The sequence below is a fragment of the Pelmatolapia mariae genome, linkage group LG8, assembly GCF_036321145.2.
Source record: "Pelmatolapia mariae isolate MD_Pm_ZW linkage group LG8, Pm_UMD_F_2, whole genome shotgun sequence".
NCBI classification, from domain to species: domain Eukaryota; kingdom Metazoa; phylum Chordata; class Actinopteri; order Cichliformes; family Cichlidae; genus Pelmatolapia; species Pelmatolapia mariae.
This window is the reverse complement of record NC_086234.1, coordinates 15628835-15651618: the sequence shown is the minus strand read 5'-3', so window position 1 is coordinate 15651618 and position 22784 is coordinate 15628835. Positions and strand designations below refer to the sequence as shown.

The 22784-nt window shown below is 39.6% G+C and overlaps 1 protein-coding gene across 3 annotated transcripts; it reads left to right on the top strand.

Moving 5' to 3' along the window:
• Positions 1 to 1230: 1230 nt before the first annotated feature.
• On the top strand, positions 1231 to 17226 carry LOC134633888 (G protein-activated inward rectifier potassium channel 1-like). Of its 3 annotated transcripts, XM_063483039.1 has the most exons (3): positions 1231 to 3314; positions 14077 to 14293; positions 14703 to 17226. In XM_063483039.1, the coding sequence occupies exons 1-3, from the start codon at positions 2646 to 2648 to the stop codon at positions 15374 to 15376; spliced, it is 1560 nt and encodes a 519-aa protein (XP_063339109.1). In that variant the 5' UTR covers positions 1231 to 2645; the 3' UTR covers positions 15377 to 17226. The 3 variants fall into 3 exon arrangements, with proteins under 3 accessions (XP_063339109.1, XP_063339110.1, XP_063339111.1); XM_063483040.1 differs by lacking the exons at positions 14077 to 14293; positions 14703 to 17226 and adding an exon at positions 10842 to 10939; XM_063483041.1 differs by lacking the exons at positions 14077 to 14293; positions 14703 to 17226 and adding an exon at positions 3481 to 3573.
• Positions 17227 to 22784: the final 5558 nt, after the last annotated feature.

Sequence of the window (22784 nt, the reverse complement as noted above, 5' to 3'; positions counted from 1 at the left end):
TCATTTTAACCCTGGAGAAACCATGGGGTCAAATTTGACCCCATGGTTTCCCTAGAAAACCAATGGGGTCGGCTCTGACCCCATGGGTTCTCCAGGGTTAAAAATATCCACATTTTGAATGTGGTGCTTCTAAAAATACAGAACAGAAACAACGGGAGTCTGGAAATGTTGTGTAAAAAAACACCTTGTGAAAAATCCTACAAGTAACTGGTTAATGATTAGTAACATGATTGCTTTATAAATAGTATTGCAGAATAGTGCAGTCTTTCAGTAATAAAAATGGAGAGTGATTAACTACTGGTCATTGTGAACGAAAGTCTTTGCAAATATATAAGACTCTATTGATCCTGAACAACATATACACCTTTCTGAGCAACTTTGATGTTGCTTATTTCAACAAAACAAGGAAAAACTGCAAGGTGTTTCTAGTAACATGATTTGATTCAGTAATATAAGGGTGTGGGTGCAAAGCCCTCCTGTCTGTAATTCTTGAATAATGAAACAGAAAGTACAACTCAAGACATCCCGGGCTTCTGAAGAACTGAAATCTTTTATCAAGACAGAACAATAAAACACTTAAACGTTTAAAAGTACTCCTCAGTTCCCAAACACTTTCAGAGCATTGTTAAAGGAAGAGGTGAGAGAACGCACAATGTTGTGTTTGTAGAAATCTATATATAAAAAAAGAGTTTGAATTATTTGAGTGACATTGCCTTTTCTTGTTGTATGGAAACAGCAGAGTTTTCATTACTTACTAGTTTATGAAGCCCCTTTTCAATACATTGTGTAAACATGTATGTAATTGCACTTTATATATCAGTAATATACAATTGGTAATCCCCATAAAACCTGTATCATCTGGCTTCTGCAAACATCAACCAATATGTTTTAACTTAGTGTTCTGACTGACATTTTTCCATGCACAATTATCATGATTTCATTGTGGAATACTTCATTTCCTGCTTTCTGGTGGTTGTTTTATTCTGTCTTTGGTCCCGATAACCTGCATCATCCTATCCACTCAGCCAATTCAAATAGCTGTATATAAGCAACTTTAGGAGTGTGAGGTGACAAGATGATGAAGCATTTCACTTTGATATTCTGCTTATGACTTTAGTTTATTTGTATTTATAAAGCACTTTTCTAAACAAAGTTACAAAGTGCTGAACAATAATGATTAAAGCAACAAATATGAAAAGTTAAATTAAAAATAAATACCGTGGAGAAAAAAACAATTAAAAATTCAAAAAGATTTGATAAAGGTGTTTGCAGCTATAGAAAGCCAAATTCTATTAAATTAAATTAAATTAAATTTGATTGCATTTATAAAGCAAAGTATAGATCCTTTAACAAAACCGAGAACCCCAACAATCAGAAGACTGCTTTTGAGGAAGCACTTGGCGACAGTGGGATGGAAAAACTCCCTTTTAACAGGAAAAAAAGGCGCAGGGAGGGGCAGCCATCTGCTGATGCAAAAGACTTTAAAGCATGAAACGTCTTCAAAATGGTGTTTTAATCTATTTTCACGTTATATTGAGTCTATTAAAACACACACACACACACACACACACACACACACACACACACACACACACACACACACACACAGAATATATGCACATATAACATGTGCTGATGACATGACTCATCTCATTACTCCGAAAACATCAGTACCATAGATTATAATTCCATTTTCAATATCAACCGATGAATTTCATACTCTGAATAAACCCTTTTAAATAAACATTTCATCGCTCTCAAGCTGGAACTTTACAATGAACGACCACTGTCATCGGATTTCATTTACTTCCACTGTAGAAACACTAGATGGAGATAAACATCCACCACCAGGCGCCATACTCGTAATAACACAATTTTATAGTACAGCACAATGTTCTCTGGTGATGGGCACCTCGATAATTTAGTAATAACAAACAGATTTCAAAGCATATAAAAAACAAGTCGAAGACACAGACTAAGGACACTAATGCGGTCAATGGTGAATTTGAATGTTTATGCTTTCGAATTATTGGAAACAGGCAAAAAGAAAAATGAAATAAACTGAAAAAAGCACTCCCTGGTCTGTATCCCCACGTAAGCCCACCCCCCGTGAAAGTGAAATCTGCCATCCGTGCTGCAGTTCCTCTACAGTCTTTAATTTGAAGTCACTCCTACCAGGACGTATTTCCTCGGGCACAAGCGCGCGCTGGAGCCTGCCGTCTTATTAACGCACAGGTTTACTGACACAGCACTGGATCTACAAAGGACCCAAGGACACAGACTTTTGAATCTAGTTAGCCTGATTAAAAGCAGCTAACACTGACATCATTTTATTGTACGGCTCCCTAAACGGATGGCATCGTAATAAAAAAAAGAAAGAAAGAAAAAAAAGTTATCACTCGGGGGAGAATCCTTTGCGTAAAATGGGGACCGAGTATGAATGATGTATTGCGCAGAATCTCGGCTCATTTAACCTACGATTAATTTACCGGAGAGAAGCGCATCTCCATCTCGTGGGATGCGAGCGGGGCATGTCTTGGCTGAATGCTGTTGCACGGTTTTGGTTAGACGGTGCCAAACTTGCGCAAAGAGCCCGATTCTGCACAAGAACTGATCGTTGCCAGTAAGGTGACCGAAAGCACACAATGTCAGCCATACGGCGGAAATTTGGCGAGGACTACCAGGTGGTAAACACCAACCGGAGCATGACTTTTTCCGCGCCGGTGAAGAAAAAGAGGCAGCGGTTTGTAGAGAAGAACGGCCGCTGCAATGTCCAGCACGGTAACCTTGGGAGTGAAACCAGCAGGTACATCTCTGATCTATTCACCACGCTGGTGGATCTAAAGTGGCGCTGGAACCTGCTCATCTTCATCCTCACGTACACGGTGGCGTGGCTGGTCATGGCTTCGATGTGGTGGGTCATCGCTTACATCCGCGGAGACCTGAGCTACGGCGGCCACAACTCGTCCTACACCCCGTGCGTCGCCAACGTCTACAACTTTCCCTCTGCGTTCCTGTTCTTCATCGAGACCGAGGCGACCATCGGCTACGGCCACCGGTATATCACGGAAAAGTGTCCTGAGGGTATCATCCTCTTCCTCTTCCAGTCGCTGCTGGGCTCCATCGTGGACGCTTTCCTGATTGGCTGCATGTTCATCAAGATGTCGCAGCCCAAGAAGCGCGCGGAGACGCTGATGTTCAGCCAGGACGCGGTCATTTCGCAGCGGGACGGGAAGTTATGCCTCATGTTCCGAGTGGGAAACCTGCGAAACAGCCACATGGTGTCCGCTCAGATCAGGTGCAAACTCATAAAGGTAAGCACGCACGTTACCTGGGTGATAGCCAGAGGATGTAGTTTCTCCTGCGCCACCTCAACTCTGAACGTGTTGTGTCTGAATAAAAAACACTCTCAAATTGTTAAGTGTGTGTTAAGCGTTGTGACTGTTTTTCAAGCCATGCACCGAATTTCTGTTTTCCCAGATTTGACTATTTCAGGGCAAAGATTCCCACTGGACGGCCTGGAATATACGAAGGAAAGCATGGACTTAGAACTTTTAACTGTAACTCTCCAAGTGTTACAGCTTTTCTTATTGATATATATGTGTATATATATATATATATATATATATATATATATATATATATATATATATATATATATATATATATATATATAAACAACAACTTCCATTCACACACTACACCAAAGTAATTAAGTAATAGATAAATTTTAAATTTTTTCTGAACTAATGGAAGATTTATATTTTATAAGTACAGAACAGTCTGGACAATGAACTGCCAGAAGTTTAAGATCAGCCTGTACGTGGCCCACGATTTGAAATGAGTTTAGCATCCCTGCTGTAGGGGCTCTGCTTTTATAGCGAGGCTCCATCGTGAGCTGTGCTTTAATAAGTGGCCATTTACTCCCCAGAGCATCCTACTTACAGCTACAGGCTGTGTATTTCAGCTCTGTGTTTATCAGCTCTCCTCTCTTCATTTCTGAGATGCTGAGTGAGCTGCCTGCTTCAGCGAGGGTCATCACAAACTGCCCCCCACCCCTCCTTCAGTCAGCAGTATGGCTGTCAGTGGGTTGTATATTCAAGTTCAGCCTCAACTTAAGCTGTCCACAGATGAGATGAATGCCTCCCCCAGGAAATAGTTTGTGGCAAACTACAGCACGAGCACTTGGTTAAAAGATCATTTCTAAAGTTAACCGGCTACAATGGCTGTAATTCATGTGGCCACTCTTTCCTAAAGACAGGACAAAATGTAACTATTAAATACTGAGACGTGACAGTGATTTGGCATTTTACCAGAGCAACTGCTGCCTTTCAGTGCTGCAAAAAATAAAAATAAAAATCCGGAGGATGAAAGGAGAGCCGAGGCAGCTGCTGTCGGCTATGATAAAAGGGAAGAGGAAAACATTTTGTGTCATGCAATTTCACAACTGAAATAGACTGAAACTGCAGCTTCAAACAGCAGTCTCTCACCAGGGGAATGCTTTTCTCAAGTTCTCTAAGCAACATTTTTTTTGATCTGGAGACCTTATGACTGATGGACAGTGCTCCACAGTGTCTGTGTATCTCAGGTGCTGAAAAAAGTCCAAACACAACAATTCATCACAATTTGAGGACTTTGTATGAGCCCGCATAAGCTCCCTGTAGCAGTGTTCATCAGTTTAAACCTTAATAGCCGGCAGCGCTTTGTTGTGACAGTTGTGCTTTTGTCACTCCTTTGGAGTTGTGAGGTGATCTTTGGTGACGGCTCACTTTTATGAACTCACACCAACGAGTTGATTGTACTTAGTTGTTTATTTTGTGTTCTTAACCAAGTCAACAGAAAAAAAATGTTTAAAGTCCTTTTAAAATGTTTTAATCCCTCTATTTTTCATTTGACTTCAATAAAAAGAAAGAAATAATAAATAAAAGTCACTCATTATTAAAAGCCTTATTACTGCCACTGTTTCAGCTCTTTCTCCCATTTTTATTTCATTACGTTATCAATTGTCCTTTAATTAACAGCTGAGAAAGGCAAAGGAAAAATATGGTGTCTTGATTGCACTTAATCACCAGTCTCACAGATGAATAATCACACAGAATGCACCATCATCAACTTTCCTCCCTCCGCAGAGGAGAGCAGTTCATTTCAGGCCGTTTTACACTCTGCATAATAGTCGCCTCTAATGCATTCTGTCCTGTTTGAAATAACAGAGTGAAAGCAGTAAAACAAACACCCACGGGACACGCTGTAAAATTTCAGCCTCAATCAGAGCCACTGTAGATTTATCATTAAAGAGGAATTGTTATGAAAGTTTAAGCTGTATTTGGTTCCTGATACTGTAACTGAATTCATCAGGCAGTCAGGTGTGATTTGTAGCATTCACAGCAGAACATACTGGAACAAATGCTGCATTACTGTTGCTGATTAGATACATAATGGAGACCCAGTACTTTAGCTGTGCAGGTAGCTTTCTCGGTCTTGCCTCACGTCTCAGGTTTAAGTGAACGTGCCAGCCTGGAGTGCTGCTTAATTACTGCATGGTAAACATTTGCTGTTTAGAGTGCTTTCATCCATCAGCTTTTTTTTTCAGACTTTATTTAAACAGTCCTTGGCTTCGTTTCTAAGATCAGTTGATTAAATTTATGTGATGATCCTGACCTGGGATTTCTGCCAGTGAGTAATGATCATTAAATGATATTTTTAAGCTACAATCGTTTATGTGTTAATGGAAGGTCAGATGTCCAGGACATATGAATCACGTGTAAAATAAAAATAAAAATATTCAATTAACCTGCAGTAAAGGGTCAAAACCTGTTTGATGAATTCATAACTCTTGTCCACATTTAGCTGATTGTGATATTTTAAGAAGAAGCCTTCATCATCTTTGGATCCTGGACTAATCGTGCTGTGAAATTTGTGCGCAGGGTATGATCGTAGCACTGCTGCATTGTTCCTTTTTTCCTGCCCATGTACTTACGTCACTGTGTTGTCAAACTGCACAGCGGTGTATTGTAGAGTAGATTGATTCTACATAGCCCTCTAGTACTACAGCTGCGCTGTGCAAACGATGCCATGGCTCGTGTTCAGGTAGCACGCCACTCAAGGTCACTGTCAGATGTTTTGCCCACAAAGCTGGCTGAAGAAATGAGGCGTGCTGCAGTAAATCCTAATGATGGAGCAGTGCAAACGTACGGTGGCACGGCAGCATTAATCAGTTATGGGGATAGTCAGAGATACCTAGGCATGGGCCATAAATTTGCTGTGAGACCTGGATACTCTGGACTTTTGGGAAAAAGTAAAGTTGGTGTGTGTGCAGTCAGTGAATTATTATAGAAAAGAATACTTGGTGGAGCATTTGGACTCTTCAGCTATGTATTTTCTGACTCTTTTACACAATGATGTAAGAAACTGTCACTGGAGCGCTAAATAATTCCCCCTTGCTATGTGGGCGTCTATTGGACGATCTATGAACATTAAAGCCAACACTGATCTCCTTGAGTTTGCCCTCTAATTGGTGGATGTGAATTTTACTGAGTTTCATCAGCAGAAGTTTAGAGGACTGAAGCACAAGTAGAAATGTAAAGTAAGAGGTGATGGTGGGCGTGCCTCTTTCCATTTCACATGTCTCTTTTATCGACAAGCTCAGTGACATATGGGACTTGTCTAGAAGATGTGATAACAATATAAAAGATTTACTTTAAACATTGTAGCCTTATTTCCCGGTTTCTGTGAGACAGGCCTAAATACATTTTAAATGAGCCTCATCGGATGTTGTTATGTACAGGAAGCACGTAAGAGGCACAGCTGTGACAAAAATGTAAAAACAAAAGAAATAATCATTTAAAAAAACTGCCAGCTGCTGATAATTGAGATGCTAAAAATTGATTTAAGTAAGAGATTATTCAGTTTCTCGTGGCCTTTTGAATTTTCTCCCATTCTTAACACACATTACTAATTTTCAGGCTTTATTATTAATAATTAATTAAACATTAATATATTCCTTCTTGTTTTTTTATTCATTCTCCATTCTTTTTTCTGATGCTCATCCAGGTCCAGATCACAGTGGTGTGGTCTAAGCAAAGATGCTGAGACCTCCCTCTCCCCCGCCCTTTTTGGTGGGACACAGAGGCATTCCCAAACTAGTCGAGAGACATAATCTCTCAGTGATGTCCTGGTTTTCCCCTTAGTCTCCTTTGAGTAAGACATGCCTGAAATGCCTCGTTTCACTCTTTTCTTTTCTACTTTTAGCCCTGTCCCTGTCTAAGGCTGAGCCCAGACACTCTTCTGAGCAGGCTCATTTGCACTGATTGTATCTGTGATCTCATTCTTTTAGTCACTACCCACAGCTCGTGGTCATAGGTGAGGGTGAGAATGTAGATCGACTGGTAAATCAACAGCCTCGCTCTCTTTGCTACAGCAGAGCAACATAGGATTGACATCACTGCAGATGCTGTAAAAGTCCATCTGTCAATCTCCCACTCCCTTCTTCCCTGACTTGTGACCACGACTCGGAGATACCTGAACTTCTCCACTCGGGCTAGCAACTCATTCCCAGGTATGAGTGGGCACTCCATCCTTTCTGCCTGAAAACCATGGCCTCAAACTTGGAGGTGCTAATTTTGGTAAATGGACTGGTTCTTATATAGCGCCTTTCCACTCTTCTGAGCACTCAAAGCGCTTTTCACATTTGCTGCACATTCTGAAGCAAACTACCCCAGTGCAAACTGGAGGTCATGGCTTGAAGGAGCTATCAGAACTAAATCAGCTGGAAAAAGCAGATCCTGAGAATACCAAATGTGACACCCTCCACCCTTTGGCTGCCACAGAATTTGTGACGAAGAGCAGGAGTAGGGAAGTCCAACAATGGAAAACATCAGACTTGCTGATAGCAATACAAATCAAACTCCAACTACAGTAATACCAGGATTACCATCCACAGGGCTGCAGTGAAATTCCCTCTCCAAGTCCACAAAACACATTTTAGAATAATTCAAAAATACTCACGAGAACAAAGAGTTAGTTATGGGTTATGGCACCAGGATAAAAACCGTGTTATTCGTCCTGAATGTAAGATTCAAGTAACCAGTTTGCAGTGCTAGATGTGAGTTCATGAACCCATTCAGCTGCATCCAGTTCAATAGTGCTGTTAGACAAGTGTATTTCAAGGCATTTGTTGGCATAGTGTACCTACATATAGCCACTTTTAAAAGAACTAGAAATAATGCAGCTTCAGGCTCTATTATATTTCACCAGACACAAGTTAACTGCTAGTAGATCCCAATTTTATGGTTACACATAACAAACTTAATTATGAGCAGAAACACAGCTCTCTGGCAGCACTACCCACCCTATATCCACAATGCATGTTAATGTAAAAACATAAAAGTCCTTGAAATTCCATTAATATTGATGCAGCATTAATTAATAAACCAGTGGAATGCAGAGGTGCTCTAATCCCTGCAGCACAAGTGAAATATAATATTAAAATGGAAACATGCAGGCATGTGGGTTGCCGTCAGAGTGCGGACGTAACGAGCTTATCTTGGCAAGAAAAAAAATTGGTGGGACAAAGGAGATGGAAGCAGTAAACAGCAGCAAGTGTGGCAAACAAGACTGAACAAAAATGCAGCGGGGGAGAGTGACAGCTGGGCGGTGCTTGTCAGTGTCAACAGAAGCTTGTCTCAGTAGGTTGGTCCACAGCAGGAGATAAGTGATAAGGGCGAGAAGCAGACAGACAGGCATGCATGCAGGAGCTTAGCGAGACAGGCAGGCAGATATGCCGGCATGACTCGCAACATCTGCCACCGTCTAACTCTGAAGGACAAGCAGGGAAAGCAGAAGAAAGAAGAGAAGAAGAGGCAAAAAAAGAAAAGCGATAATGTTGTGGCAGACAGATTGAGAGACAGAATGCAACGTCTGTGTGAGAATCACATTTTATCTCCCGCTCAAAGCTCAGTAGCTGGACACATGTCCACATTTGCATGTCAAACACAAAAGTAATACATGTGTGTTGCATTGTCGATGTTTGGGTTTCTTAGTATCTTTCTCAAACACATGCATTTGCAAACACGGTCCACACAAACTGTCACTGAAGGGGAAGTGAGTCACCAGGGAGAGGGCCTGCCTTCACTCAACTTGAATCTCAGGTGGCTTGGTAAATTAAGCACCCCCTCCATATCAGGACCTCTTCCAAAGGCCATTAATTTCCCCCTTGTGGCGCTGACTGTTTAGCAGCACTAAGAGAACACACAAGGCTTTTACATTGTTGAAGCCATCCAGCAGCTTTCTGCGTCCTTGGCAGGGGTATAATTCTGTTGTAGCACTACAGCGCTTGTGAGGCGAGCAGTGAGAATTTATTAAAATCAGCAGTTTTACCTTTACACCAAGAAATAAATGACTTACCAGTACACTGGTTTCCAAATGGGAAAATCTAGTGCAGTAGCACCATTATTATATTTAAATACAAGGAAATCTTGAGCTTTGCCTGTTTTTGATGTCATAAAGATTGCTGCTAAAAAGAAGGGCAGTTAGATGGATAATTAAGCTGGATAAAAAGGATTTAAGCAGCGATACCTATTACCACACTGGACTGCATTTCACTGTTCACTAAGTGCAAATATGAAAACATCAGAGGCATAATTGAAGAGCCTCAATGTTAGCATTTTTCCACCCTCTTATCTATACCATAGTTAGACAAGAGGGTTCAGTTCTCAGTAATCAAGGCACTTTGGTATTGTAAGGTAAAGACTTAATAATAACAGAGAGAAAACCCCAACAATCAGAAGACCCATATAAGCAAAGACTTGGCAACAGCAGGAAGGAAAAACTCCCTTTTAACAGGAAAAAAACATGTGCTGCAGCCAGTTTGGGGGTGAGGGGCTGGAGACAGGACAACTTCAGTAGCATACAGTCTGTACCAAGCAGGAGGTCATATTTGTCAGATAATTACATCAATAATAAAAACAAACATAAAAAACAAACATAAAAATGGGTGTGCTCTAAAAGGAGCTACTGTAATGTTTTTTTATTAAAGGCTGTAAAAGTGTTAAATTCACTGCTGAAGTTAGGTATTTCCCCACAGGAGTCAGTGGGGACTGTCTTGCTTTTGAAGCCAACCTCAAGTAGCCAATGCAGGAACTGCTGTTTTTGCTACTCATTTCTCAGCCCTGGAGGTTGCAGCTTTGAAATGATAGCTTTTTGCTGCTAAGCTAAGCAAACTGCCTGATGAATGCCGCTTTATATTTATCATGCAGAGTGAGAGTAATATCTCCAAGCTCTCAGCAATAAAGTGAAAAGTATTTAATGTCAGACGATGTAATCCTATAAGCTGGGATTTAGACCGAAAGGAAGGAAGGGCTGCTTTGGTAAGGGTGTGTGTTATTTATAGTGGCTACCGGTAAGACAATCGATCCAGGAAGTCCAGCTGGAGTAAACAGATTAATGCATTTAATGGCTTAACAGTTGCCAAAACACTTTACAGCGGTTTGACTCATCGACCTGATTGTTTTAGGCATCAAAGATGGAATTACTTTATCTTTAATGGCAAAGGTAAACAGAAGCGGTTTGTTTGTTTTGGCAGTGCCACCTTGTGCAGGCACCCCTCCATTCCAGGCATGATCAGACTCTGACTGAGGAGATTTTACATCTCTTCCTTGATGAAATCCCCAAATCGAGTAACATTATTTTATTTGTTACGAGAATACACCCCGTAGACTGACAGATCAAAGGCGCGGTAGGTGGTTTAGCTTTTAACAGCTTTTTCTGCTTGTTTCCTTTTAAGGAGAGTTCTCACTGTTACATAAAAAACATCCGCATTTCTTGCTTTTTCGACTTAACTTCAGTGGACATGTTACATCGGCTCCCCGTCTGCGCGTTCAGCGAGCAGAAGCCACTGATGCAGCATGATGGGTGACACTTTCCCTCAAGAAGGCGAGCCGGGGATCTGTGGGCACAGACGTCTTCCTGTGAAATGTCACACCCTTCTGTCCTCAACATCACGGTGAATACAAATGACAGGCTGTTTGCCATCTGTGAACTGATTGGCTCCTTGCTCAAAGGGCCAGGGAGGCCACTCTTCATGAAAGTTAACAGTAGGCGACGGGAAGAAGATATAATCTATTTAATCTACTTAATAAACATTAACAACGGGGAAAGATGATTTTCACCCTTCTGTTTATGTATGAAATGTTAGAACTCATATGGGTATTATCAGTATTTTTTCTTTTTGCCCTTTTCTTTGAGCTTCTTTCTTAATATTTTCATTTAACACATACTTATTTAGATTTGCCCTATTTGGTCTACATTTGGTCAACAATATTGTTTTTTAAGGCCAGACTGTTGCTGAGAATTTCAATGGGGTCTAATCTGCTGGAAATTAGGAGGTGTGTACACAGTGAATGACTTTGCCAAAAATGAAATAAAGATTACTGGTGCTTGGGCTGTCAGAAGGAGATGCTGGGAAGGTGAGAGACTATTGTTTTAACACCTTCATTCTCACTTTTACCCTGCATGTCTGCCAGTCAGTGTGACAAGTACATTTCAGTGCTGTTGCCTCCTCAGGTCAGTTGTTCTTGCTTTTACCATTATACAGCAAAAATACACTTTATTAGGTCCACATTGCTTACATTGTGTTGGATCTCCTTTTGCATTCAGAACTGCTTTAATTCATCATAGATTTGGAACCAACAGAATTTTTGGTCCATATTGGTATGACAGCTTCACACAGTTGCTGCAAATTTGTCGACGGCGCATCCATGATGCAAATCTCTTTTTCCACCACATGCCAAAGAGGCTGTGTTTGACTGAGATCTGTGACAGTGGAGGCCATTTGAGTACAGTGAACTCATTGTTGTGTTCAAGAAACCACCCAGTAGAAATTTCAGTACTGAATAGCTGTTAGCTGGTGTTCTTTTCTTCCAATATAACATTTGAAAGACGTCACAGAGGTTACTTTGGCGTTGGTTTGAGGTACTTCTTAAACATTGCCTCGATATCTTGATTAGACTTTGTAGAGAAAGTTTGCATTTAAGGTGTTTTTCTTTGTTGTTGGTTTGTCAGTTAGAATAAATTAAATTAAATTTATTACAATTATTGAGAAAAAAATTATAAGAAAAAAAACACCTAAATGGTGGATTGATGTAATCTATTTCACACTTTGTAAGAGATGTTCCGACATGAACTCTGTATAGGAGCATGGTCTGTCCGTCTATGGTTAAGTTTTATATGTTGTAATGCAACCAGTTTTGATCAGCGTTAGGGGTTTAATTATGTTTGCTGGAAAGTTTAAGATGGTTTGAGCTTCATGACTGGAAGCAGCCATCAAATGATAGATACATTGTGGTCTTAAAGGGACGGACATGGTCATCAACAATAATCAGCAAGGCTGTGGAGTTTAAATGATGCTCAGTTGGTGCTAAGAGGCCCAAAGTGTGCCAAGAAAATATCCTCCACACCAATGCACCACCACGACCAGCCTGACAAGCTGATACGAGGCAGGATGGATCCATGGGATTTATGTTGTTTATGCCAAATTCTGACCCTACCATCTGAATGTTACAGCAGCAATTGGGACTCGACAGACCAGGCAATGTTTTTCCAAATCTGTGGCTTCTTCTTCTTGTCCCCATCTGACAAGACATGTAGGTCTGTCGAAGCAGTTCTGGGAGCGCTTTGTATTTAGTTGCTGTTGTTTTGCAACAGTACTACCACAAGTGAGCCTGGGACCAAAGATAACGTCTACACCTTCTTCATTACGGTCCCGTTTTTCAATAAGTGTGGCTGATGGAAGCAATTCTCAGCGACCACTTCTAGTTTACAGGCTTCACCCTGTCTGCCTTTGAGCACCAAAAACAACTCATTCTCTCCACTTTAACTCTCTAAGTATCCAATTTCATATGGTACCATGTGAAATTCCAGAAGGAAATTGCCTTTTCAATGCTATTCCAGTGGACTTTAAACGCAGCTTCGGTTACCTTTTGATCAAGGATAAAGAATACGCGCATATATATAGTAGCTGTAGTTGGGTTTCACATGAAAAGTACTCACCAAGTGATAGGTACTGCAAAGGAGAGGTTAAACCTGGCAGGTTGACAATGTGTCCTCATAAACTCAACTATAGCCTGAAAAAAGCTATTTTTGTGCAGGAATATTAGCTTCAATCAAACACACTGACTTTGAACCAATGAGACTGCAGGCTAAAAACTGGCTAATGCTTCAGTGACTTTGGATCCTTTCACTCTCACATGCACCTCTTTCAGGTGATGTGTAGGAAAGTTCAGGGCTCTAAAATGTGTGTTAAAATGGGTCATAAAACCGTTTAACTGTGTGGGTACAGTCATTTGCATGTTCTACATGACAGCAAAGCAATACTTTGAAATTCAAAGGGTTTTTTTTAACATGAGGACAATATGATTCATTCATTCTTTTTGTCAGATGTGTTTTCCTCAGCTGGAAATACACTTCCATAAACAGCAAACACTACACTGATGATGTCCTAAAGATAATTTAGGTGACATTTATGGGAAATATGCTTTTTTACTTTCTTAGCAGGGGTTGGATAAGACACTTTCATGTCTGCATGACAGATATGACCAGTAACTTCTTTGAGTCTATGCTGGTTGCCTGGCAACTGGTCCCAGCATAGTCTGACCACAGCCTAGTACAAAACTGTGAATTGGCATGAATGTTTTTACACTTTGCTTTTTGCTTTGTTTTTGTTTTGTTTTTTAAATCAAATAAAATGTAACAATAATGTCAGGTTTTAAAGTGTCCACCTCATATCAGTGATTTTAAGACTCTCTTGCTAGTTTATGAAGTTGCTAAATGCCAATCACCAGCATTATCTCAGTCAGGCTTTCTAGTTTATGTAGCTAGGTCCCTCACGAGTCAGAACCTCACGAGTTCTGACTTGAGGCTGCAGAGCAATCTGCCTCAGAGTCAGAAGGACTCCATCTTTGTAGAAACCCTCAAAACCCCTTTTATGAAAGATTAGAAAATCTTCCTTACACTGCCTTGGTGGGAGTGTTGGTATAAACTTCAATGTTTGTGCTAAAATATCCTGTTCATTTGTGTCTACAGTCTCGGCAGACCCCAGAGGGCGAGTTCCTGCCTCTGGATCAGTGTGAACTGGATGTAGGTTTCGGGACGGGGGCGGATCAGCTCTTCCTAGTGTCACCTTTGACTATCTGCCATGAGATCAACAGCAAGAGCCCGTTCTTCGACCTGTCACAGCGCTCGCTCATGAACGATCAGTTTGAGATTGTTGTCATTCTGGAGGGCATCGTGGAGACCACTGGTGAGAACATATTCTTATTTCTGAGGTCCTTTTGCTGTCTTCTTTAAAACAACTAACTTTGTGTAAGCATCGCTGTCCCTTATCATTTGTCTCATCATCATTTAGCAGGTGTTAGACGGAGCTTCTCAGTAATATAAAATGAAATATTTAACACAATGTTTAATTTCATGGTGTTTAATTATTCAAAACACAAGGCTGCTTCCATCTCTGTTAGTTTTTCATGTTTCCCTCTCCCTTGTCCCTGAAGCAGTTCGCCACTTTCATATCAGCTTCCTGTCTGGCTGTCAGTCCATTTTTATTTAATACAGTTTTCCTCATAATGTTACAGTGTGTTAGTCATCTCCTCTTTGTCTTTTCCCCTGTCTGTATTTGAAATATTTTTCTACTCTGTCTCTTCTCTTCATCTCAGGTATGACATGCCAGGCAAGGACATCTTACACTGAAGATGAAGTCTTGTGGGGTCATCGCTTCCTCCCTGTCATGTCTCTTGAAGAGGGCTTCTTCAGAGTCGATTACTCCCAGTTCCACAACACCTTTGAAGTCCCCACACCTCCCTACAGTGTCAAAGAGCAGGAGGAGAAGTCCTCCCTGACGTCACCCAACCCCCTGCCTGTTGCGCCTACTCCCCCTTCACCTCTGCTGAGGAACAGCAGTCGAGTAGGCCGCAGGGAGAGGCTCCTGTCAGCTGACAATGCAGACCATGTAGACGATCAAGTCTCCAGGCTGCCCAGCAAACTCCAGCGCATGAGCTCCAGCAGGGAGGAGCATCTCTGGAGGGGGCTGAAGACTGGGTCAACCTTGCCTGGGGGGAAGGCCTCCAGCACAGGAGATCTGCCGCTTAGTATTCAGAGGCTGAGGTCCAGCTCCATCCCTGTAGTGAGGCAAGGACATCCGGAGGAGCAGGTCCAGCTGTTGTCTTTGGATGGAGAAGCTGAGGAGAGTGAGCTGGAGAAGCACAGATTGCCCACAGCCATTAGCACCATTGCTGCTCCAACCCCAGCACCAGTCCAGATCTCCTTGGTAGGGAGTCGGCCAGAGGACAACTTGCCTCCCAAACTGCGCAGAATGAATGCTGACCGCTGACATCTGCAAACTACCTTCAGGACTAAAACTAATTTGAAAAATTTATCAGGCTTGATGGGCATTGCATATAAGTAAAGTCTACTGTGATCTAGGTTTTTTTTTTGTAATTTCTGCAGATTCTCTCCAGTTTTCAGTATTTCTTATCAGGCTCTTTACTAAGTTGTCCATTGCCACAAATAGAAGGACAACACCAATAAGCCATCCATCCGCTCATACTGTGACTCAGTTTTGATATATCACCATCTGTGCCCCCCACTGACTTTTAACACTTATGTCCTTGTGCTTGTTCCTTTCATTTCTTTTCCCAGAAGTTGCATCAAAGACTTTCTTATGGCCTCAAACTGCTGTATCCACTTATTTTAATTGAACAAGCACCAAAGTGGCAGTTATAAATCAGACTGATCATTTGCTAAACCAGCTCCCTTAAAACAGTGACTGTCCAGTGGCTGCTTAGCAAAGATAACCAGGCACGGCAAGTCTGTCAACCTTTGGATTCACTTATTATTCTTGATTTCTCATATAATAAGTGTGCAGTGGTGTTTAAATTAAGCCTTTACCAAACATAAAACAATGTGCAAAAGGATAAGAAAGTGTTTGAGAGGTTTGCTCATTTGTATCAATGTAAAACTTATCTGTAGCAGATGCTGTTTGCTACAGGACAACCTACTGTAGTAGTCAAATACTACCTAATCTCTAAAAACAGATTTTGCATATGAATATGTACAATCTGTAGGCAAGACACAACATTTCTGTACCAGGCACACTCTGGTTTCTTTTTGTAGTCTTTTTGTAGTCCAGGTGCACTTTACTAGCAATGCGCCGATATGATATTTGGATCAGATTTTGGTCCGAGCCTAATTCTAAAGGCTGGATTGGATATTGTTTAAAACGAGATGATCTATGACCAATCTATTCATTTTTACTGTATTTGATTTACTCAGCAGCAACAGTGGTTGCTATTGGCCAAGCTAACAAAGCACTAAGTAAGCTAACAGCAAAGCAGCAGTTGATGCTTTCTCTTTCTTGGTCCTTCACTTGTTTGGAAGCTTTTATTACTCTTTATTACACTCTTGGTTACATAATGTGCTTGTGCCAGCTCAACTTCACACCAATATATTGAGGAGCAGTAAAAGCAGGTGAACTCAGATTGAGAGGAAGTAAAGGAGAAACTTGCATGATTGTCAATGAAAGCAGTGTGCAGTAGGCTTGCACTGAGCTCGGACTAATGCAAAGAAAAACTGCATGAGTGCCATACAAGAAAGCAACAGGGGGACAGGGTTTAACTTTACGCAATTTAACCTGAAGTGGGTGAAAAAAATCCCTGATACACATGTTACATTAATATGTTTTTAGGACTACTATTTATTTGGATGCTCACATGAGCAACTGCATTACCTATTGTGCAATCTTAACAATTTTTACCTCCTGGTGCACTGTTTGCATTGGACCATTACACATGGGGTGCCAAATGCAATCACAAATCAATTTTAGACTGCAGATTTTCTGTCATTATTAACTGGTTTATCAAAATGTAAAAAACAACAGCAACAAAAAAACAATGTAGGAATGCAGGGAAGATGACGTCAGAGGATCTGTGTATTATTGCCAATATAAAGGAAAGATTACTTCATATTGCAACTGCTAAATAATAAATTCTTTGAAAACACAACTGTGCCTGTTAGCACTGATATTTTTCCCTATGAAAAAAAAGCTGTATTGCCTTTTCTGTTTGACTCAGCTTGTATATTTGCACACTGTACTCAACATTCAGAGCAGTTTCATCCTGCAGAACCTATCAGCAGCTCATGTGTCACCTGCTGTGATGGCTAAACCAGCATTCATCAAATATTAAAGCCTTAAACGTGAGCGTGAGTTTGTTCTATTTTGAAGCAAATTTTAGAACGACAAGCAAGATCCTTCAGACAAAATCTTCAGGTAGTTACCCCTGGCTGGAAGGTTAACTGAGTTAAATCTAGCCCCTCAACCTTCTCCTCTGGCTGCAACTTATATTATATATATTTACTTATATTTTAGTTTTCAAGCTGCCATAAATCACAGGTTAAAGAAGCTTGGTAAGTGGCATAATTGCTGCTGACACATGTACTCCATAGGCAGAAAATCTTGCAGAGATGAGACTTAAACATCAGAGGATGTCAAGCGTTTATTAGTCATGCTGCAAAGAATAGCAGAAGAATGAAATGTGATTATGTAACTAGTTGAGAGTAAGAAATGACCTCCGTCCAGCTTAAGATAAAATTAACTCAGATAAATGGTGGTGGGAAAGAATAAATCAAAGACATAATGCTGTATAATGATGGACCAACTGAAATATGCATTCATTATTCAGTGATCATTCAAATGTGCTTGGGAAAAAAAAGATTAGTGTAATTTTCATTCAAAGGCACTTTCTTGATAGAAATTTTATATATATAAACAGGAAACAGTTTGCATCATTTGTATTCACTGACTTATTTCATATTTGGGTTATGCTAAAAAACTAATGAAATTGCATTTAATCAAGCAAAAATAAAACACGCAATAAGAGCTTATCATTACCTTGAATATCATAAGAAGAAAAAACATTTAACAGAAAAATTGAAATTAAAATTTGGTAGATTTACTGGAGCAGCAGGAAGGAAAAAAACATCCTTTTAGTAGAAAGAAACCTCCAGCAAAACTGAAGACAGCCATCTGCCTTGATCACTTAGGGATTGAGGGAAAATAAAAGAGAAAAAAAACAGATCATAGAGAGGACAAAACACGTTGTATGTGAGAAAGAAGATAAAATTCAATTTCATGGCTGCAGTGTGTATATATATATATATATATATATATATATATATATATATGGGGAATAAAAACGGGGTAGTGGAGGAGTAGTATATAGTGACTTATCCAGCCCTAAATATAATGATTATTAAAATGGAAAGCAAACTGGGAGCTGGTTCTATAGGACAGTGTCTGATTAGCTATGCCTCCCATTCTACTTAAACCTACAATCTGAGACTGAAATGTTCTATTAGGGTAATATAATACTAGGAGGTCTTTAAGATGTGATGGGGCCTGATTATTGTAAGATGGATTTTATATTCTATTTAGGATTTAACAGACAGCCAGGGAAGATAAACTAATATGGGAGAAATATGATCTTTCTCCTGTCTGTTACTACTCTCACAGCAGTATTTCTGGATAAGTAAAAGCTTTTCAGGGAGCTTTCAGAACTGCCTGATAATAAAGAATTGCAATAGTCCAGCCTAGATGTAATGTGTGTGAATTAGCTTTTCAATATAACTGTTAGAAAGAGTGTTTCTGATCAAACGAAAGTCCTACATACTTGTTTAGTATATGTGTTGAAGGACATATGCTAATCACAAAAACCCACCAAGAATTCTCACAGTGTTACTGGAGGCCAATGCAATGTCATCCAGAGTAAGTTAGGTACCATGTTTTGAAAATTTGTTTAGGGCCAATTATAATACCCTCAGTTTTGTCTAAATTTAGAAACAGGAAATTACAGGTCATCCAGCCATTCATGTCTTTAACACATCCCTGTAATTGTAGTAATCAATTTGTGTAATCTGGCATCAAAGATGATTACATAATTTGGTATCATCTGTATGAGAATGAAAAAGTATATAGTGTTTTCTAATAACATTACTGAAGAGAAGCATGCATAATGTAAGAAGTACTGGTCCTAGTACAGAACCCTGTGGAACTCCATAACTAACTAATGTGTGAAGAAGGCTTCCCAAACTTGAATTTATCAACTAGATAAATATAACTGAGATTTAATTCTTCTAGAACAGCATTACTTGGAAACTTACTAGGAAACTTTATACATCTACTGCGCTTTATCACTTAATTTGACTATCTCAAGGAGTTAAAAGCTCTCACCTAGCTGTAACATTAAAATAGTGTTTACGTGTTGATAGTTATCATATTATTTTGACTCATTGTGCATAAATGGTTTATTTTTTGGAGTTAGTAGATTATATGCACATACTGAAAATGGCCCTGCAGGTGAAAACCACCTAAAAGTAAACAAAAACAGAAATGTTACTTTAATAGTAATATGTGTTTTATCAGATCATTATTCAATGCTGTCATATTAAGCATGTCATATTTTGATTCTGTATATCAATGAGGAAGAGCTGGGTGTATAAATTGTTATACACTCATGGCCATGAGTGTATAATGATTTATACACTCATGGCCATGACCCCCCTTTGGACTCCAAAATGTTTACAATTTGGTCGAAAGATTCCTCGGAGATTTTGGACCATGTTGAGATGATAACATCACACATTTGCTGCAGATTTGTTAGAACAAACATCCATGTGAATCTCCTATTCTATTGCATCTCAATGATGACCCTGAGTACCCTGTGGTCATAAAGGGATGGGAATGTTCATTAGGAATACTCAGGTTGGTTGTGGTGTTTAAATGGTACTCAATTGGTACTAAGGGTGCCAATCTGTGCCAATAAAATATCCCCACACTAGTAAACACCATCACTGTCACCCTGAACTGTTGATACAATGCATAATGGATCCATGCTTTCATGTTTACATCAAATTTTGACCCTGAATGTGGCAGCGGAAATCGAAACTCATCAAAAAAGGCCACATTTTTTCAGCCTTCTAATGTTTAATTTTGGTAAGCCCCTGCGAACCGTAACCTCAGTTCTTTGTTCTTAGGTGACAGGCACAGCACCTGGTGTGGTCTTCTGCTGCTGTAGCCCATCTGCTTTAAGGTTTGCCGTGCTGTGCATTCAGAGATGATCTTCTGCATACCTTGACTTCAACAAGTGTCTTTCTTTCTTTGGTTACTGCCGCCTTCCTGTCTTCCTGCCTCTGATATACAAGGTATTTTTAAAATTACCACTCTCTAGATATTTTCTCGTATGGACCATTCTCTGTAAACCCCAGAGATGTCAGACCACTTTGTGTGGCACCAGAAACCATGCCACGTTCAAAGCCATTTAAATCACCTTTCTTCCCCATTCTGGTGCTTGGTTTGAACTTAAACTGGTTATTTTCATTACTTTTACAAGTTTAAATGTGAGTGTATACATTTGGATTTCTTATCTTTTACAGACATATCAAGTCATCTAAAAGTAATCTAAAAAGCAAATAGTTATTGCTAAGAAGCACTGTTTTTGTACTGAATTGTAGTGGAGTACAAAACAAGTACATTAGCACTGTATCTAGTTACAGTGATTAAGAAAGGTTTCCACTATGATTATCCTTTAATAAAACTCAATTTCCACAGTATGTACTCAGTGAAAAGGGAACTTTATTACGAAAGTAAAGCAAACAAAGATATGCAGCTGTATTACTTCCAGCTTCATTGCTTTTTTTAAACCCCCAAAAGAGACATTTTCACAAATCTTACCAGTCCTGGACTGTAAGGCTTCTAATGTTTGACTGTAGTCCTTTTTGTTCCAATTTAGATTTCATTTTGAATCATTGTCATGTCTGTCTCAAACAGCATTTTTATGCCACCACAAAGGCAGAAGTGAAAGCAGGACGTGACTCCACGAGCCCCGTATATCTGCATGTTTTTCTTGTGCGTAGGGAAACACAGTGAGAAGCTCTCGGTTGGAGCACCATGATCACATCACACATCCACATTGACCAGATGCTCATGCATAGTCAATGAGTACAAAAATTGCTGCTTCTCTACACTGTTAACTTCATGAACTGGACGATCATGTGAAATAAGAGATCATCTGGGATGTGGTGGTACAGCTGAACTGTGTTTTGGCCTCTTGACACAAATACAGCCATGAACTATAAATAAATCTGCACCTTGGGGCTAATACTGCTTTGAAAGTATAATGTTAACTGGGAGTTTCTTGTACTATCCAGATGATTCAAACTCCACTAAAATGCACAAATAAACTGACTCAGTTTTGAAACAGAAAGAAAAATACCACAAGTAAAAAACCTATATATAGACATATATAATTTAATTCAGAATTTCATGAAAATATCAAAGACAAAACCTTACAATTCCAAAATATTTTACACAACAGAAATTATGCCTGAATAGCAATGAGCAAATCAAGCAGATTTTTAAAACATTTCCTTTTGATCAGTATAAGGCATCATTTATTTGTGCTGCCATCTGTATAATGTGCCCACAGGCTCACTCTGGGCAGCATAGGTAAATAGTGCTCAGCTCTCCCTTGCAGAATCTCAATTGCTTTTCTTTCTTTACTTTTTCCATGACTCACAATTCGAGTGCATTTTATTGCCATGGAGTCCTATCTACTGTGATTCCAGAAGAGGGAAGGAAGGAAATTTACTTGTTTCTGTAACTCAAGAAAGCGTCCACCTGAAAAATGACTGTCTCAAGGTAATTTTTCCCTTGAAGGTTTCCCCTTCACTACACACTACAGAAATGTAATTTCATAGGTCTCTATTCATCAGACTTATGTTGTAAGGAACCACATGGATAGAATGACTCCACGTCAAGTTAATGCACCATTTTGTTGATAAGTCAAACTGTTATAGAGAAGATGCAAATTAATACATATTTTTAGTTGTTTAGTTTTATGAAGTTTGTCTTTAAGAATATTATTTTTTGGAAAGTCTGTAAAACTTCAAATCACTGGTTTTTCTCAGTAACATTAAAGCTGCTATTATCAGTGCTTTTAATGAGAGTTTAACACTCTGGTTTTTAGCAAGTCAGTTTGGAAAAAACCCAGCCTTGGTTATTATTATGTAATTATTTGACATTAGGAAAGGAAATAATCTGCCTTGATGAGACTATATGATTGCAGCTTGATTACATTTGATTCTAATGCATCAGGTTTTCTATTCAAACTCTTTAAAACTGTGAATGAAAGCGTGCAGATACAGTAATGTTTCAAATCATTGAGAAGTGATAAGAAAAAACACAAAGACTGAAATCTCTTGTATTTAATGACCAGGACTGTGAAAACATCAGATCTGAAGGGACCACTTTACTGAGAAAATGAGGAATAGGCAAGATTTTGCCTTAATATCCTCAGATTTATCCTCAGATAATATCCAACGGTGCAATAGACTCACATACTTGAAATGTGCAATTCTCTTGTATTCTTATTCCTATTTATTCTATCTATCCCTTTTGTATACTCTGTATTTATAGGTGTGTATATATGGTATATTTCTGCTCACATTCTGTATATTCTGTCGGTGCTGTGCTATTGGAAACCGAATTTCCTGGAGGAACCCACCCGAGGGATTAATAAAGTTTCATCTAATCTAATCAAGAATTGCAAGAATTTCCGTCTCTAGATGTGCAAAGCTGGTAGAGACATAACCTAAAATAATGGCAGCTGTAATTGCAGCAAAAGGTGGTTCTACAAAGTATTGACTCAGGGGGCTGAATAATTACGCACACCCCACTCTTCAGTTAT